Here is a 20,018-nt window from a genome sequence, read left to right as displayed (position 1 = left end):
GGAGGCATCCGTATATGCAGGCTTCCAGCTGATTGGCCATCTGAAACAGAGACTGAAAATGGGCTCTGATAAGACTAAGTGAATGATTTAATTGATTATATATATATGGGTGCGGACAGAAAACATGGACTCTGTCTGGAGGGTGCGGGGGGGGACTGGTAGTCAAGGCAGGCTCTTTGATCTAAAGAGCTACCTCAGAGACTATCTGTAAAAGAAATCTAATGAGTACATATGTGGGGCACAGGATAGAGACTGGGTTCTTTTGGCTTTGGGAGTTGGGAATGCTTCCACCCAACTATCTTAGGCTGACTGGCTGTCCTTGCATTGCGGGTAGTTAGTATCTCAGTGAAGCAGTCTACTGGAAAAAGCCAGACTTGGGCTATAATCGATGAGTCACAAATAGTGTCATTAAAAGTAAATGGCACACCATTCAGCCGAACTATGAACATGAAATATTTTACATTTTTTGCTCAGGATATTATTTTAGACCCCTAAAGACCAATAATAGGGTGTTAGAACAAATTAAACCAGAACTGTCACTAGAAGCTAGAATGATGAAACGGAGATTATCGTACTTTGGACATAATGAGAAGACGTGATTCACTAAAAAAGACAATAATGCTGGGAAAAACAGAAGGGAGCAGAAAAAGAGAAAGGCCAAACAAGAGATGGATTAATTCCATAAGGAAGCCACAGACCTGAATTTACAAGATCGTGGACATTGAACTTGTCAAGGATTATCAGTATCTTGGCACAGTCATTAACCAAAATGGAGACAATAGTCAAGAAATCAGAAGAAGGCTAGGACTGGGGAGGGCAGCTATGACAGAACTAGAAAAAGTCCTCAAATGCAAAGATGTATCACTGAACACTAAAGTCAAGATCATTCAGACCATGGTATTCCTGATCTCTATGGATATGAAAGCTGGACAGTGAAAAAAGTGGGTAAGAGAAAAACCAACTCATTTGAAATGTGGTGTTGGAGGAGAGCTTTGCGCATACCATGGACTGCGAAAAAGACAAAGAATTGGGTGTTAGAACAAATTAAATCAGAACTATCATTAGAAGCTAAAATGATGAAACTGAGTATCATACTTTGGACACATAATGAGAAGACATGATTCACTAGAAAAGACAATAATGCTAGGAAAAACAGAAGAGAGTAGAAAAAGAGGAAGACCAAACAAGAGATGGATTGATTTCATAAAGGAAGCCACAGACCTGAATTTACAAGATCTGAACAGGGTGGTTTATAACAGATGCTATTGGAGGTCTCTGATTCATAGGGTCGCCATAAGTCGTAATTGACTTGAAGGCATACAACAACAACAAAGTGGTCTTTGTGGTTCTCTTGCAGACTCGAGTTTAGGTATGTGGTCTAAAATAAGTAGCAAGTATAAAATTTTATGTTCATAGTTTTTGCTGAATGGTATGCCAATTATTTTTAACGATAGGATTTGTGTGACTCATCACTTATAACCAAGTAAAAACAAGGTCTGGCTTTTTCCAGGAGATTGGAGCACTTAAGTTCATAAGATATAACATGTGTCATGTGGTTAGCCTTGGCATGTAAGATTTGTTTAAAGAATAAATAGCTGATGAGGAGAGGATAGGCACATTGAGCTCCATATCTGAAAGTTTGTATTAGTATTCCTTATGATGAATAAGGACATAATAAAAGCCCTGCTGGATCAGGCTAAGGTTCCATCTAGTCCGGCATTTTGTTCTCACAATGGCCAATCAAGATGCTTATGGGAAACCTGCAAACAGGACATGAGTCCTTTTGAGTATTGTTCTCCAGTGAAAACATAAAGAATCTAAAGAAAATATGGTTTAGAGGAAGATTCTAGGACTTTTGCTCTAACTTTGAGAGGGACGATTAATGTTTTTTGGACATTATTCTTGCTGAACTCAGTTCTTGCAGCTCACAGGAGCACAGTTCAGTACAGCTGATACAATGCCCTGAGCCTGAAGATACACAAAAGTGTGGAAATCATAATGCATGCATATGTCTCTGAGGCAGATTTCAATGAGTGGCCGAGAGTTCTTTTTATTCAAGATAGACATGTATTTCTATTTTCCAGTTCGTTTCTCAGTTGTGAGCAGCTTCAGGCATAGGTACAGCCAGTGAGAATAAACTTGTGCCCATAACAAGCAGCATGAAGGTCACTTGATAATGTGAACCTTGTAAAAAATACTCTTCAACTTCCCTGAATTAACAAATGGAATTAGTCCTGACTGTCCTCTGTCCCTCTGTGTCTAGACACTTGGTAAACATAAATGGAATTGATCCAGAGATTCGTTTTTTGTCCAATAAAGCTACTAATCAGTTGACTAATTATGTCTTTTTAGCAAGTTTCCATTATTATTAACTCCCCCACCTCCTTTCTCTAGAATATTTTCATGGTTGTCTGACTCAGACAGGCATCATTGCTGGGTAAGAGTTTGTTGACCCAGTTGTGCATCTCCAAAGATATCCACAATTGGTGCCCAGAATGTAGCATTCTGAGATTGTTTCAGAACCTGAAAGGTTGCACTGCTGACCATTGGGGCTAGTAGCCATTAGCACACATTTCCTTCATGCATTTATCAAATCTATTTCAAAGCTGATTGTTTAGGTAGTTCTTTCTTAGCCACTGGTTCCCTTTCCTGCTTTGCTATCTTTCCTTTGTGCTGTAAGCCACTGGTCTCCCTTTCAACAATGTTACCATCTCGGCTCAGGTGTTCCCAGCTACTCCCACCACAACACAACCCTCTGCTTGAGCTTCTTTTAGACTTCTATTTTTTTAAAGAACTTTTGCCTTTATTTATTTTTGGATAGTTATACCCAAATGCATGTAGCTCTTATGCTGGTCGTTCATCAGTAAAGAATAAAGATTCAATAAATAATCATGTAGCCTTTTGACCGCGCTAACTTGGAAGCAAGTCCTGTTGAAATAGTGAGATACATAATTCAATCCTGTTTTCATTTGATTGGAAGTAAGTCCTATAATATTCAGTGGTGCTTGCTTCCAGGTGGGTGTACACAGACATAATCTCAAGAAAGTGTGTATAGGATTGGAGCCTTAGGCGCACACAGTCCTCACAGGTTATGTACATAGCACAGTATGTGAGCTCAACCTCTTGCGTACTCCACTCACCATGAATAGAACACTTAACCTGAGCAGGCATACAGATGCCTAATCCACATAATTGCCTGTGTGAATGGGCATTGCTTATGTGATTCATCAGTACACTTTTTGATGGTGGCTGAATTATGCGAGTAGAATGTACTTGAGTAGGAATTAAACACAGATACACTCTGGATCACATTAAAGGTTCTACATAAAATAAAGTTTGCTTGTTCACTCCCATGCTCTACCACACGTACTCCCTTACTTGATACAAATATTTTAATACTCATTTTTTAACTAAACATCATGAGTAACAACAAAATTAAATACTGAAGAGATTTGACCTGGTCAAGTTATGACTGTTGCGAGCAAGTGGTGTTCTTGCAGTTCATTTTAAAAAAAATGTCTGCAGCAAGATATATACTTATTTCATTTATACTGGCAATACATTCTGCTTGGGTGCCTTATCTCTAAATATCACTTATCACTTTTAGTTGTCATATTTTACAAGGTACTGAAATATTTTTACTGTTTATCTTATCTCTATATGTATAAGAAGATTGTTAATAATTGCACAAAGCATTTCACTTGGGTTACAGCTGAAGAACAAATAATGCCTGTTGCTGCTAGTAGGATAGAAGATAAGTGGTTATTAGTAGCTTCCTGTTTCCTTGCTACTTGAACCCTATAATAATTACGTTGGTTTCACACATGGCTGTTAGCTTAATCTAACAGACAGTGACACTGTGAAGTTCTACTAATGAGGAATAGTGCTTTTCACATAAGGGACTGTGTGTGTCCTGTGAAATTTAAAACTTCTTCTCTGAGGAAACAGGATGATTACATTTTCTGTTACTAGTACCTCTTGGTTGACTGGCTGATAAAAATCTTAAGAACTCAAACAAGCTTGGATAACAATTTTATTGCTTGCATTGATAACCAGTATGTTATTGGTCTTCTGATTTCTCTCGCTCTCCCTGCCCCCAGTTTGGGTGAAGGAGGATGTAAAATATGAACTTAATAAGTTGCCTTGCCCAGAACTTTAGAGTGAACCACAGAGTTGATCTCACATTTGAACATGTTTCCCACAGACAGTGCTGAATGTGTCCACTTGACTAGCTCACAAGAGTCAAATATGATCATTTCTATCAATTTTAGCCACCTTGGGAGTAGTAACACATAATGTCACAATATAAATGTTAAATAAATATTAATGTTGAAATTGCCAATACCAAAGCATATATTTTTCAGAACTCTGATATGCCATTTTCCATTGATTGCAATATGTTTATTAACTTGCCCTCTTTGTTTCAGTTGGACTTTATCCCTTGCTGTTCTATATCAGGATGGAGAACCTCTGGCCCACAGGCCAGACTTGGCTTCCCAAGCCTCCCCATTTGTCCTTTGAGGCTGTTTTGGGGAAGCCACACCCACCCACCATTTTACATACAATAGAATAATAGAATAGTAGAGTTGGAAGGGGCCTACAAGGCCATCAAGTCCAACCCCCTGCTCAATGCGATTATCTAGATCCGTTTCAATCCGGTTTTAGGCCCGGTTTTGGCACGGAAACAGCCTTGGTTGCCCTGTATGATGACCTTTGTCGGGAGAGGGACAGGGGGAGTGTAACTCTGTTGATTCTCCTTTACCTCTCAGCTGCTTTTGATACCATCGACCATGGTATCCTTCTGGAGAGACTTGCGGAGTTGGGAGTTGGGGGTACTGCCTGGCAGTGGTTCTGCTCCTACTTGGCGGATCGTCTCCAGAAGGTAGTGCTTGGGGAACATTGCTCGATACCCTGGACTCTCCATTGTGGAGTCCCTCAGGGATTGGTACTGTCCCCCATGCTTTTTAACATCTACATGAAGCCTCTGGGTGCGGTCATCTGGAGTTTTGGAGTGCGTTGTCATCAGTATGCTGATGACACGCAGCTCTATTTCTCCTTCTCATCTTCTTCAGGTGAGGCTGTTGATGTGCTGAACCGTTGCCTGGCCGCGATAATGGACTGGATGGGAGCTAATAAACTGAAACTCAATCCAGACAAGACTGAGACACTGTTAGTGAGTGCCTTTTCCGCACAGATGGTGGATGTTCATCCTGTTCTGGATGGGGTTACACTCCCCCTGAAGGAACAGGTTCGTAGTTTGGGGGTTCTTTTCGATCCTTCCTTGTCACTTGAGGCTCAGGTAGCCTCGGTGGCTCGGAATGCGTTCTACGACCTTCGGCTGGTAGCCCAACTACGCCCCTATCTGGACGGTGACGACCTCGCTTCAGTTGTTCATGCTCTGGTGACCTCTAGATTGGACTACTGTAATGCACTCTACGTGGGGCTGCCCTTGAAGACGGTTCGGAAGCTGCAACTAGTGCAAAACGCAGCAGCCAGACTGTTGACGAGGACCACTCGGTCCTCACATATTACACCTGTTCTGGCCCGTTTGCACTGGTTGCCGATCTGTTTCCGGGCCAGATTCAAGGTGCTGGTATTGACCTATAAAGCCTTACACGGTGTGGGCCTGCAATACCTGACGGAACGCCTCTCCCGCTATGAACCTACCCGTGCACTTCGTTCGTCATCTAAGGCCCTCCTCCGAGTACCGACCCATCGAGAAGCTCGGAGGGTAGTGACAAGATCCAGGGCCTTTTTGGTGGTGGCCCCCGAATTGTGGAATAGTCTCCCCGAGGAGGTACGCCTGGCACCTACGTTGATATCCTTTCGGCGCCAGGTTAAAACCTTCCTATTCTCCCAGGCATTTTAATGTATTTTAAATACGTTTTAATGTTTTGGTCATTCTAATTTTTTTTATTGTTGTTATGTATTTGTATTTTATATTTTGTGATTGCTGATTTATTGTATTATTTTATGTTGTACACCGCCCAGGGAGCCTTTGGCTAAGGGCGGTTTATAAATTAAATAAAATAAATAAATAAATGCAGGAATCCAAATCAAAGCATTCCCGACAGATGGTTGTCCAGCTGCCTCTTGAATGCCTCCAGTGTCAGACAACCCACTACCTCTCTAGGTATTTTTCCTGATATTCAGTTGAAATCTGGCTTCCTGCAACTTGAGCCCATTATTCCGTGTCCTGCACTCTAGGACGATCAAGAAGAGATCCTGGCCCTCCTCTGTGTGACAACCTTTCATGTACTTGAAGAGTGCTATCATATCTCCCCTCAGGCTTCTCTTCTCCAGGCTAAACATGCCCAGTTCTTTCAGTCTGTCCTCATAGGGCTTGGTTTCCAGTCCCCTGATCATCGTTGTTGCCCTCCTCTGAACCTGTTACAGTTTGTTTGCATCCTTCTTGAAGTGCGTAGACTAGAACTGGATGCAGTACTGAAGATGAGACCTAACCAGTACTGCATAGAGGGGAGCTAACACTTCACGCAATTTGGAAACTATACTTCTGTTAATGCAGCCTGGTATAGCATTTGCCTTTTTTGCAGCCACATCACACTGTTGGCTCATATTCAGCTTGTGATCAACAACAATTCCAAGATCCTTCCAACATGTCATATTGCTGAGCCAAGTATCCCCCCATCTTATAACTGTGCATTTGGTTTCTTTTTCCTAAGTGTAGAACTTTGGCTTTATCCCTGTTGAATTTCATTCTGTTGTTTTCAGCCTGATGCTCCAGCCTATCAAGGTCCCTTTGAATTTTGTTTCTGACTTCCACGGTATTAGCTGTGCCCCCCAATTTTGTATCATCTGCAAATTTGATAAGCATGTTCTGTACTTCCTCATCCAAGTCGTTAATAAAAATGTTGAAGAGCACTGGGCCCAGGACCAAGCCCTATGGTACCCCACTTGTTACTTTTGCCCAGTTTGAGAAGTAACCATTGATAAGCACTCCTTGAGTACGATTCTGGAGCCAACTGTGGATCCACCTGATAGTTGTTCCATCCAGCCCTAATTTAGCTAGCTTGCTGATCAGAATCACATGGGGCACTTTGTCAAAAGCTTTGCTAGAGTTGAGATATATTATGTCCACAGCATTCCCACAGTCTACAAGGGAGGTTACCCGATCAAAAAACGAGATAAGATTAGTTTGGCAGGATTTGTTGTTCATAAATCCATGTTGGCTCCTAGTAATCACTGCATTGTTTTCAAGGTGCTTACAGATTGACTGCTTTATAATCTGCTCCAGAGTTCTTCCAGGCATTAATATTAGGCTGACTGGTCTGTAATTCCCTGGTTCCTCATTTTTGCCCCTTTTGAATATGGGGACAACATTAGCTCTCCTCCAGTCATCCAGCACTTCACCAGTCTTCCATGATTTCGCAAAGATAATAGAGAGCGGTTCTGAGAGTTCTTCAGCCAGTTCCTTCATTAAGAACATAAGAACATAAGAAGAGCCTGCTGGATCAGGCCAGTGGCCCATCTAGTCCAGCATCCTGTTCTCACAGTGGCCAACCAGGTGCCTGGGGGAAGCCCGCAAGCAAGACCCGAGTGCAAGAACACTCTCCCCTCCTGAGGCTTCCGGCAACTGGTTTTCAGAAGCATGCTGCCTCTGACTAGGGTGGCACAGCACAGCCATCATGGCTAGTAGCCATTGATAGCCCTGTCCTCCATGAATTTGTCTAATCTTCTTTTAAAGCCATCCAAGCTGGTGGCCATTACTGCATCTTGTGGGAGCAAATTCCATAGTTTAACTATGCTCTACTCTTACTCTTACTCTAGGATGCAGTTTATCAGGCCCTGCCAATTTGAAATCATTCAAAGTGATTAGGTATTCCTTGACCGTTTGTCTATCAATCTCAAGCTCCAATCCTGCCCCTTCTACTTCACGTTTCCCAGGAGGGTCATAGACCCTTTTTTGGGAGAAGACAGCCAAAGTAGGAATTGAGCACTTCTGCCCTTTCTTTGTCATCTGTTATCATTTTGCCATCCTCATTGAGTAGATGTGCCACCATTTCTTTTCTCTGTCTTTTACTATGGACGTATCTGAAGAAAGCTTTCTTGTTGCATTTAGCATCCCTCGCTAGCCTCAGCTCATTCTCAGCTTTAGCCTTCCTGACGCCATCCCTGCAATTCCGTGATACCTGCCTGTACTCTTCCTTTGTGGTCTGGCCTTCTTTCCACTTCCTGTATGTGTCCTTTTTTGTTTTCAGGTCATCTCTAAGCTTTTTGTGAAGCTACATTGGCTTCTTCTGCTATTTCCCCCCCCTTTTTTTCTTGTTGGAATTGCTTGCCATTGCGCTTTTAGAATTTCTTTTTTTAGAAATGATGTCAGGTGTGGGGTGGGTGAGGGTGGGGCTTCAAAGGAACAACTTCCAATTGTTCCTTTGCCCAGCAGTTTGAATCCGTTCCATATAGCTTCTTTCCACCTCTGAAGTTGGGGATGGAAAGGAGAAGCACGAGGAGGCTTGCAAAGGGCAAGAGATTTTGACAGGTGGACAGGACAACCCATCTGTCAGTCATGTGATATAATGGTGTCATGTGATTGACAAGTGGATTGCCCTGCCCACCTGTCAAAATCCATGGCATGGGGCCAGATAAAGATCTGGCTCCTGAAGCAAAAATGGTACCCCATCCTTGCCTTATATTATTTATGCTGACCTTATATCAGATTGCATTGCCTTTTTGTTACTAGCTTATTTCTTGATACCTTGGCATTACATTTCCATTATCCATGGCCTTACTATATTTCTGGAATGTAGAATATAATCTGCCCTTCAGTTTTGGAAACAAAAATCCCCTGGAAATCTAAGGTAAGTTTTCCAATGTAGGCATGATGTGGAAGAGGAACATGCTGCCATCCTTGCCTCTTAAATAATATTGTTCAGACCCGTGGTTATGATATAAAGGGATGGTCTGAACCGAATCTGGCCTGCAAAAAAGTTATTTATTCAAATAACAGATTTATCCAAATTTCTCAACATTTTCACATTGATGGCAACAATTTTTCTGAGTAAGGATATTTGTCAAATATATACAAAACATCCACCAACTGCAGGTTGACAACCCCTGTATTTATAATAATTGGGTTGGATCTAGACCTGATTGTGCTTAGAATAGATATATTGAAATGGATGGGACTAGGTAGTCATGAGTAACCCGAGTCCCATAAGATGACGCAAATTGGTTTTAAATTACAGTTATTCCAGAAGTCTTTGCATTTTTCCATATCTAAGACCCAACAATGTTTTTCCTGAATTATGTACAAAAAAACTGTATCTACTGAATATTTCTATTATATTTTTAGTACTAGATTTACTTCTGTAAAATACTGGATGTAATCATAGGAACCCTTCTTAAAATTGTTATGTTAATGATATGGAAACCATATGAGAAAGAGAATACTTATTATGAAGCGGGGATACTGCAGCGGACAGCATATTGATTCAAAGAAAAGCATAACTAGTCCAAGCCCACAGATGAAGTTGCAACAAAAATAGATTTGAGGAATTTATTGTGGCTATCAAGAAACAACAGGCCAGAGTTTATGATGGATCCAATTATGTAAGAAATGTTTAAAAGTATGGGACAAACATACGGAGTTGTTGGTACCAGATATTTCACCAACAGCACCAACTTTAATTGATGAAAAATTTAACCCGGGGGAAAGGTTAGGCTGCTTTCAATAATGGGAAACCAGAGGCTTAATTCCATATCATGATTGGACCTATCTTCAACCATATGAACAAGTAGTAAACAGAATGCAATATAGATTTCCTCTGTTCCAGTTTATCCTGATAAGAACCTACCTGAATAGACTAGAACATTGGAGAAAGGACTGTATTTGAAATTTTAATAATAAAGAGAAAACTCTTTGCTAAGCCGTATACAGCGCCTCTCCCAATATGAAACTACCCATACACTGCGCTCAACATCTAAGGCCCTCCTCCGAGTACCATCCCATCGAGAAGCTCGGAGGGTGGTGACTAGAAATAGGGCCTTTTCGGTTGTGGCTCCCGAACTATGGAATGGTCTCCCCGATGAGGTGTGCCTGGCGCCGACGCTGCTATCTTTTTGGCGCCAGGTGAAAACCTTTTTATATTCCCAGGCATTTTAATGCGTTTTATTATATGTATTGTTGTATTTTGCTGCTGTTTGATTATTTTTGTTTACCTTTGTTGGCTTGATTTTATTGTATTATTGTATTTATATATTCCTGACTGTTTTATTTTATGTACACCGCCCAGAGAGCCCTTGGGCTTAGGGCGGTATATAAATTAAATAAAATAAATAAATAAATAAATAAAACTAATGTAATTCCTCTGTGCAATACAAAAAGAAATGGGCAAAGAACCCCCAGCAAGAAATTCCAGAAGAAGCCCGGACATTCTTGTATACAGTAGTTAGGGGATCACTGTTCTCGATACCTACAAATTATAAAGAGAACTGCATAAAAATGGTTATGCAGTAGGAAAACTGAAAATGCTGGTTTTGTGAAGATAAAAAATGGTATATTTACAATGTATGGTGGAAATGCATAAAAGCACAGATGTTTTTGAGTAAAGTAGCGGAAACAAAAAGAAGGTGCTTTCAGGTTATTTATTTATTTATTTATTGCATTTGTATACCACCTCATACTGCTTTCTGGGCGGTTTACAATTAAAAACATTAAAAACAAATATACAAATTTAAAAACACATTTTTAAAAACCAATTTAAAAACACATGCTAAAAGGCCTGGGAGAAGAGGAAAGTCTTGACCTGGTGCCGAAAAGATAACAGTGTTGGTGCCAGGTGCACCTTGTCAGGTATATCATTCCATAATTTGGGGGCTACCACTGAGAAGGCCCTCTCCCTTGTTGCTATCCTACGAGCTTCCCTTGGAGTAGGCACCCGGAGGTTCAGTTACCATTGGAGCCTTTAGTATGTCTTTTAAATTATGGTGACAAGCAGTTACCACATCTATACAGGATGCAGATATTACACATTTTAACAATAGCAAGAATTATGTACATTAAGGTATGGAAGAAAACCAAAAACACCAACAAATTAGACATAATAAAGAAGTTATGGGAACAGCTGAACCTAGTTAAACAGAAATACTACAAAATAAAGACAATTATGCTGATATACCAGACAAATTGGCCATGGCACCTGTATGTATAAAAAGTTAGGAACAGCAGGACAATTGGGTGGACTCCTTATTGTTTTAAATATTTATACATTTATGTTTGGGTTGAACTGCTTCAAGAATATGATTTAGGATGTATTTCTTCTATCATGACAATTTCCCCCCATATTCTAAGCATAAAATAAAAAAGATACTCTTTAAGTCACTGAAATGATGCTTCATGTTCGTTCACAATTGTGGGAGTGGACTTTTCTGAGGGAAAGCAACAACTACATGCAAAGCCCTGCTGGCTAGCTACATGTTAAGCCTTTCTTTTTTTAACCCTCCCTTCTACTGCATGGGGATGGAGATGACTATATCATCCCCTGGACTGCCATAGTTTTGGGCCCTATTCAGGGGTGTGTTGGAGAAACAAGGGGGCTTAGGATCATGCAGGCCCATAGCTTGCGCCAACACATCCTATGTCTCCCCCTCCTGTAGAACCTCTATGTTCACAGAATTTTCTGCAGGCATATCGTCTGCTGGAGAGAGTGCTGTGTTGAAACGCTAGAATCATTCTCACTGAAAGATGAGAAGTTCATCTTTTTAAATAAATAAATAAAAACACTTGTCATAATAGTTTTTATGTAACTCTTAATTTGTAAAGTACATAAAGGAAAATTCAACAATGTCAGGTATCAGTACTTAAACCAATATTTCTGTTTTTTCCTTACCTTCAGGGCAACTTCTTAAATGTATCTGAAACCTGGAATTCTTGATCTGTCTTGTGCCACTACCTGTCTTCAGAGTGCGATATACAGTATTTTCCCTTATTTGTTTGCTTGAATTTGGGAGAAGGGAGAAAGAAGAGGGGGTAATAGTTCTTAAATTGCATCTGGGTAAGGCATGTAGTATTGGTCACAGACTATTATTTTTCTGGAAGAACTGGTGTCTGCTCTCCTTTATTGGTAACGAGGAACTACCCTTATCAAGCAGTGGTAGAGTGATAACTATGCAAATGTAATAGAGGGGAGGGAGCTTTTTGGTGCCATCAGAAAGAGAGAGAGAGAGAGTTGCTCCTTCTTCCTAATTGCAGCCACTTCATTCGTCCCAGGCGGGCTAACCAGTAGTGAAACATAGACCAGTTTGCAAACAGTATACTAGTCTAGACCATTACGAGTATAAGTCAATTCTTAGGAAAACCTTGGGGGTTTGAGTGATTAGCCTTGCATTCCTTCTTTTTTTTAAGAGATAAATGAGCCTTTTTGTGATGTCTCTTGGTAAGCAGCCTTTCATGTACTTAAAACCATTTTTAAGAAGCCTTTCCAAAACATTGGTTTGTAGAGGGCAAGGACTCACATGTTACTAGTTGTTAGTACTTCCAGTAGGTGGGCAGTAGGTGTCTACAACAGTTGCAACACGAAGTACACACATCTGTTGAAACAGCACTAGTTGCAATTCTTAAAGCTAGTTTTGGCTTTTTAAACAACAGCTTGAAGTGCTCTAAAAATCTTGCAAAACTAGATTGACAAGAGGCAATGGCAAAGCTAAAAAAAACAGTCTGTGTACTACAGGCAAAGTCCTGATTATTCAGCCTGGTCTGTCTTAAAGGGTCAGACCATAATTTGACTTTGATTTTTGCCACCCTACACTACTGGAACAAAAACAAAAAACACTACCAATGCATCTAGAATAAAATTAACTTACTGTAAAATGGTGATCGAGGCCCTATAATTTTACAATATAACTTTCAAGTTTGAGAACAGCAACCATTTTGTATTCCAGGCTTTAAAAATGGTATGTGGGATTCAACATAATTTTATAAAGATTAGGCCACAATAAACACAGACAGATGGTAATTTTCAGTGTAGGAGACCAAAATAATTGCTTATTAGAAAGTCTTTAGGGTGCTCCTTATTCATTCTGAGCAATCTCTCATCTCCTTTTCCTGAGGGAATATGCCATTTAAAATTATTTGTAAGTCTTGCACATGGCTTATATATTTTGGCATTTAATAATCTGTCAGGTGCTGAAATCTGTATATACATATAGTCCTAATATGAAAAAAATCATAACTCTGTCTTCTAGTATTGTCTTGCCATAGCTTAATCCATGTGGACAAATGCTATTTTTTATTTTGTTTGTGGATTATAAATTAGTGCTCACAAAGAGAACTTGTGCTACAATAATGTATTAAAAATACTGTGTAGAAGTGAGATTGATAGTTGAAGTTATAATTGTTTTGTAACTAATTTTATCTTGGCTTCAGGCAAAACACACCATTATTGTCTTGTATCTTCTACTGTTGTTGCTTTTTTTAAAACAAGCTTGTGCTAGAGCAGTGGTTCCCAACCTGGGGGCCGTAAAGTAATCCAGAGGGGCCACAAACAGTAAAGAAATGAATTTTTTTTATTTTTTTTAAAGTCTTCACGCCCTGGATGTTGTCTGCTCCTCACTGCTGCTGCAGACGACATGTCCCCCTTGCTAGAAATGGGAGGGGAGGACATTTTCTGAAGTACCAGAGCATCTTTCATGCCTATAAAACATGTGGCAGACACCAAAGGAGACTGAGGGTGGAGCTACCAGGAAGAAAAGAGGATTACTGTTGCTGACTCCCATCTCCTCGCACTGCTGATGCCCTTACTAAGAATGAGAGGAGAGGACTTTTCATGAAGCAAAAAGAAGCAAGGCTGCAAGGAAAGGCTGTTTTCCCCCTTCCTTCGTGGCAGCCAGCCTGCCTACCTTTCTTGGCTCCTGCTTTGCTGCCACCTCCTTTTAAAAATTAGGAAGCTCAGAACTTGTTTGCCCCCCATCTCTGAGGGTAGGTGTGTGTGCCAGCAGCCCCCTTTTCTTCCACCTACACTCCCCTCCAATATGCTGCAGCAGTTGAGGGCTTTCCACCTCCCACGTGCCCAAGTGCATGCACGCCTGCAGATGCTTGCAGAAGGGGCAATGTGTATGTGTGCGTGCACTGATCTGTCTTCTGCTCCACTCTCATTCCCCAAGTGCATGCTAACCAAGTCATCAGTTCTGATGATCATCCCAAGGCCTAAAAGCACTAACCCCCCTCCTCAATCTATCTACCCTTTTGTCTTGACAATCTAGCATCCCCACCACTACCACATTGCTGCTTCTTGATTATTATCATTTTTTAAAAGCTCAGCAGGTTTTGCCACACACCATTTTTTCAATTAACAGATACTAAAATTACAATTAGCATGGGGGGTCATGAAATTGTTTGAGCTTACAAAGGAGGTCCCATATTCATAAAGGTTGGGAATCACTGTGCTAGAGAGCAATATATAAAAGGAATTAGGTGATTTTTCTTCCTTCTGTAATGCCAAAGTTTGTCCTTTGAAAATTCAAATACCAAAATGTTAACTTTATCTAATTAGAATCTGGAAACCTACACTGATAAATATAATTTTGTAGCATAGTAAAATAAAAATAGAACTAGCATTCCCAGTGAAAAAAGGGAATAAGATAGTGCTACTCACAGATACTGCACTTCATCAAACTGAGAAATCGGTTATTTGCTGGAATGTGATGGTTTTGAATTTGATCCTGTGCTGTACCCTATACAGTTGATGTCCTAGCACTGGGATCTAGCTCCAGGTTTGATGCAGCCATTAACAGCTCTATAGTGGTACCAGTGCAGTAATGACATGAAATAGCTGTTCCAGCACACTGACAAGGAAGGGGCATGGCCCCCTTTGCTCCCATGCAAGGTGGACTCCAGCACCTATGTGCCCTACAGATCAGACGTTAATGCAACTATGTCTGAATGGGAGTTAGGGTTATGAAGCAAGTGTGCTTGATAAGGAAGCCGAGCTAGATGATTCTATCTCCCATGCTGCAGTCTTGAATACTGCAGTCTGCTGCAACTGCCACTTTTAATAAAGTTAGGGCAGTATTCAAACTCCACTGCTTTCAAGAGGAGACAAGTGTTTTCTATTAAGTAGGAGTTTGGAACCTGTGGTGGTCCTGATATTGTTGAACTCCAGCTTTCATTGTCCCAGTCATACTGGCTGTGGCTCATGAGAATTAGAGTGCAACAGCATCCTGAGGATTGCAGGTTCCCCACCCTGTACTTAAAAGTAAGTGGGGATGGACATACAAGTTAAAGTCTTACTGTGCCATTATGGTAACTGTGTACAGGCTAAACTGGTCTGTTCTTGAGACTTTCATTGTCATTTCTCCTGCTTATAAATAGCAGGTAGAACAGTGGATAACATTTATATGTGGTGCAAGTCCAGAAAACTGAAAACGTGTGTGCAGTTGTCAGCTAAAGTTAATTCAACAGTCTCTTGACCAAACAGCAAGGGGTAGAATGTGCAGTGATTACAATAACCTTTGCTAGTGGATTGTTTCTGACTCATATTTCTGCTTGGGTGCTTTGTACCTCTAAAAAGAAGAGTTATTTAGGGCACATTTTCCACTTCAAAAGAGCAATAAAATATACTATTACACTTGCTGATGATTTCCTTGCTGAAAGAGTTATAAAACAACCACATAGTTTAGACACTACAACTGAATTATCAACTCTGCCATTTTTGCTTAAAATAAATAAGCAAATTGCATTCATTGTTTTTGGGTAATAGGGTTGTAGAACAATCCTGTGTAGGGTGGGGGAAGAATTTCCAAGGGAGGAACCACCACTTCCTAAGCTGGCCAGGGGAGAAGGTGAGGGGTGGGTGTTTTCTTCCTTTGTTCTGCACTTGATCATCTTTTTTTAAAAAAATATTTCCCATTGCTTTTAGTGAGTGGAAAAATAACTATGCAGCTCCAGGGTTGGTATTTTTTTTCCTTGTCAGGGAATGGAACGGCTTTGGATTCTGCAGATCCAAGCTTTTCACAAATGTGCACCCAACATGCGCCTTTTGATTCTCTACTGCTGTCAGAGTAGTGACAGTGCTGGTGGTGGTTTAGCTTTCTGACACTCGGTAAGAAGATCTCTAGACCTCTTCCTGCAGGAAGGGAGATCCATAGGATCCAACTGCCCCTCAACCACTATTCCCAGGAGTTTTGGATTCTTCCTTTGTTGGCTTATTTAACTGTAAAGGAATTATGTTTGTGGAAAGTTTGTAGCTCTTGTGATGTGATTAGTTGCATTCTTAATAGCCTATTCTGATAGTTGAGAGCTGTGGCCTATTTTAATTCTCAGAGAAGCTTCTAAAATAACTGTATTTGAGAATTTATTAAGTGCCCCCCACTTTCCAAACTCCCTAGACGTCCTTAGTAAAAAAGCCCACTTACTAAGCAAGTCATCTCTGTAGAATTTTATCTTTGAACCAGGTAAAATAAATATCTCTGTGTGTCCAACATTTCACCCTGCTGTACAAACTGCAAAACAATTTGATAGATTAAACAAGAATGCATGGGGAATGTAAAGTGAAGTTGGTCAATGCTTGTTAATTGTATGACTAGGTAAGGGATACTCCGACTAATTTAAGGCAGACGTCAGGAGGGTTCTGCGTAGAGCTCAGTGGAGTCCTTTCCTGTCCCTTTTCCCTCATAATTGAAGCAACACATATACAATCTAATAGAATTACAAGATGACTATACATGATTAGTCCCTTGTGGTAATTTCTACCATGCAAGTTCTGAGCATGACCAGGGTCACATAGTGCAGTTTGTATGAGCTGGTGCTTCCACTTTTTTATTTATTTTTGATCTCTGTTTCTACGACCATCCTAATTCCTATTATGGTGATGCTACTCTTTCAGACCTCTGCTATTACAGGAACTGGAATAGCTGTGGACACAGTACCATGTGCATATGTAGCTTTACATTTTTCACACCTGTGATCACAGCCACTGTTAATGCTTTCTTCACAAAAGAGTGGCTGTGTTCACATGTCATGATAAATTTTATAGAGTGCTGGATGAGGGGGTCCAATATGATGCACTTCAGTATAAGTTTCACAACCTCTATTCTGAATATGCCTCAGTATACATTCCCTGTAGCTGCCTTGGAAATGGAAATGGACTGCCTTCAAGTCGATCCCGACTTATGGCTACCCTATGAACAGGGTTTTCATGGTAAAGGGTATTCAGAAGGGGTTTACCATTGCCTCCCTTTGAGGCTAGTCCTCCCCAACTGGCAAGTGCCTGCTCAGCTTGCCACAGCTGCACAAGCCAGCTGCTTCCTTGTCTGCAACTGCCAGCTGGGAGGCAACTGGGCTCCTTGGGACTATGCAGAATGCCCACAGCTGCACAGGTGGCAGGGCATGTAACCCCTGAGCCACTCACTGTGGGGGTGATCTTTAGCTGGCCCTTTACACCCAGGAGACACGAGCAAGGATTTGAACTCACAGACTCTGGACTCCAGCCAGGCTCTCCTCCCCACTGTGCTATACCAGCTCTCTTGCATAGCTGCCCTAGTCCACAGTTATCCGCTCTGCCTGTTCGTATGTCATTTTCATTCACAGGAATTGACTGCTGAACTTTCTGTTTGTTGGTCAGCAGATAAGAGAAAGTAGCAAAGCAGTTATTGTGCTCTTAAAATGTCTACATAGATGATAGCTACATGTATGGACTTTTCTGTTCAGACACTGATTAAATGTAAGTTCCTGGTCATTGACATTTGGTGTTAAGAGTGATGGGAGCCATAGGTCAGCTCCCACTGTCTTAAACAGAACTGCATATCCTTTCACATCTGAAAGAAGCTAATGGGAAACAGTAATCTTTTCTGAAAGCCATTAAAAGGAAAATTAAAATAGAGGAGAAACTTTTTGTTCAGTAATTGGAGCCAGTGTGTGATATTCTAGAATTCAGACATTACTTTTAAGATAGGAGTACAAACTGCTCTTTTGCCACAAATTAGAGTTGTAATATGTACCAGTTATATTAAATAGGAGCTGAAGACAACCATCCTATAGAAAAGCTGTTTAAATTAAACTTATTTTTGTTTTCTTCCAGCTGGAAAGGCAACTCCTCATGCATAATCAAATGCGTGAGAGGCAGATGGCTGCGCAGATTGCTTGGACACGGGAATTTCTCAAATATTCTGGAACATTTTTTGGGCTTGCAGCTGTGGGTCTAACAGTTGGGTATGAATTCCCTTTTTTAATAAAAGATGAGAGACTGCTTTTATTGTGTTTTCTCTCTTTCATTGTCTTTCCTTGTTCTCTATTCGCCTAGATAAATTGACTAAAAAATGCATCTTCAAACATTGACTATTATAGATCATGTACTCCAGGCATGTTTACAGAGCAATTGAAGATGATGATGGAGATAATTCAACTATTTAAAAGTTTACAAAAGAACATTGGCATATGGGTGGCTGTGCCATTCAGCACTAGTGATAACCACAGCACTGCCATGCATCTAATTAATCAAAACTTGCAAGTTTGCAGTTCACAGTATCTGATATATGATGACACTATGTGATTACTGAAAAGTTGATAAAAGTTGTTTATTTGTTTTGTTTTAACATTGTGTATGTTGCTTGGAGACCTTTGGGTATCAAGTGGCTAAACAATCAAATAATAATAATGACTACTAAATAACCAAGACTTTCAAAAAAGCAAGTTCTGAGTAAACAAAACCTTGTTTATTTGTAATGCTTGTATAGTTATCTAATATTGGGTTACTGTATAAATTTTTTAAAAATATTAAGCAGCTTGGTAGTAGGGGGCAACAAAATATATATTTAATCCAATGTATGGTTATAAAGAAATCTTAATGTTAAGATATATCCACAATGTAGTATTTTGTCTGAAACTTTAGGATATTACTTACAAGATTTTTTTTAATAAACAGGGCAATTAAAAAAAAGAAGCCTCAGTTATTCCTTCCAATTGTTCCTTCAAGTTTTATACTTGCCTACCAGTATGATATGGGTTATGGATCACTTCTGCAAAGAATGAAAGGTAAATATTGTATATACTTCAAACAATGACTAATTAATTATAGAATTGTGATTGTTTTGCTCTTTCAGTATGGAAATGTATATCCACATGTCCATATTTTTCTTCAAGGTGAAGCAGAGAACATACTGGACACAGAACACACATTGGTAGAAATGCCAAAAGGACCCCTCACTTTTGATGACCTTGAAAAAGCCAGAAGAGCACAGAGCAAGTTTTTTATTGAAAAATAATTTGGTCACTAAGCAGTACTTCAACGAACCAAAGTATCTATTTGTAATCATGTTGCTGACTTTAGAAGTTGTAATCCAACAGTGTGTGCATCTCACTAAATCAAGCTATTTGGCAGGAAAGACAGGTGGGGTGGGTCAAAATCCAGATCCTTGTTCTCCCTCCCAAAAAGCTGATAGGCAGAATTTTAATTTTTAAATTGGTCTAAGCATTCACATTCTCTGCTGTTGGATCAGAGAAGAGAATTATGTGCACAACACCCTAGATGGATCAGGGCAAAATTATTTTGAAAAGGTTAGGGGGCTGCAGCAACGCATAGACACCCTGCGACTTATCAGAGAAGATGAGGACTTCCTCGATAGAACACAAGAGGAATTAAGGGAGCGACACAAAGTACAGGAAGAAAGTGACAAGGAAGAACAGGACTGCAACAGCAGCAAATCCCCGTGGACGACTGTCACTGTAAGGGCAAGGAAAAACAGGAGGGAGTCAGAACTGCTGCAACTAACAAATCGCTTTCAGCGTCTCTCAGCAGGCAGCACCCCTGAAGAGCCTCAACAAACTCAACTGCATCAAGACACACTGACTGCAAAGGAAGACTCCACACCCCAGAAGAATTTTAATTAGTTAGTATATGTTGGAACTGTTTTAATCTTAACATTTTAAAATTTTAATGTTTTATATTGTTATATGTATATTGTATTTCTGATGCTGTTCTTGTTCTTGTAAACCGCCCAGAGAGCTTCGGCTATGGGGCGGTAGATAAGTTTAATGAAATAAATAAATAAGGAGGCTGATGCAA

General features: G+C 40.3%; 1 protein-coding gene across 1 annotated transcript in view; it reads left to right on the top strand.

Moving 5' to 3' along the window:
* PLGRKT (plasminogen receptor with a C-terminal lysine) overlaps positions 1 to 20,018 on the top strand; it is a 27,399-nt gene extending 7,381 nt beyond the window's left edge. Inside the window, exons 3-5 of the mRNA XM_061629370.1 lie at positions 18,036 to 18,166; positions 18,879 to 18,988; positions 19,097 to 20,018. Coding sequence (XP_061485354.1) covers positions 18,036 to 18,166; positions 18,879 to 18,988; positions 19,097 to 19,218 — 363 coding nt within the window. The 3' untranslated portion in view covers positions 19,219 to 20,018. The remainder of the gene's footprint in view (positions 1 to 18,035; positions 18,167 to 18,878; positions 18,989 to 19,096) is intronic.

This window comes from Rhineura floridana, chromosome 1 (genome assembly GCF_030035675.1).
Source record: "Rhineura floridana isolate rRhiFlo1 chromosome 1, rRhiFlo1.hap2, whole genome shotgun sequence".
NCBI classification, from domain to species: domain Eukaryota; kingdom Metazoa; phylum Chordata; class Lepidosauria; order Squamata; family Rhineuridae; genus Rhineura; species Rhineura floridana.
The sequence above is the reverse complement of the archived record's forward strand: the minus strand, read 5'-3'. Positions and strand labels throughout refer to the sequence as shown.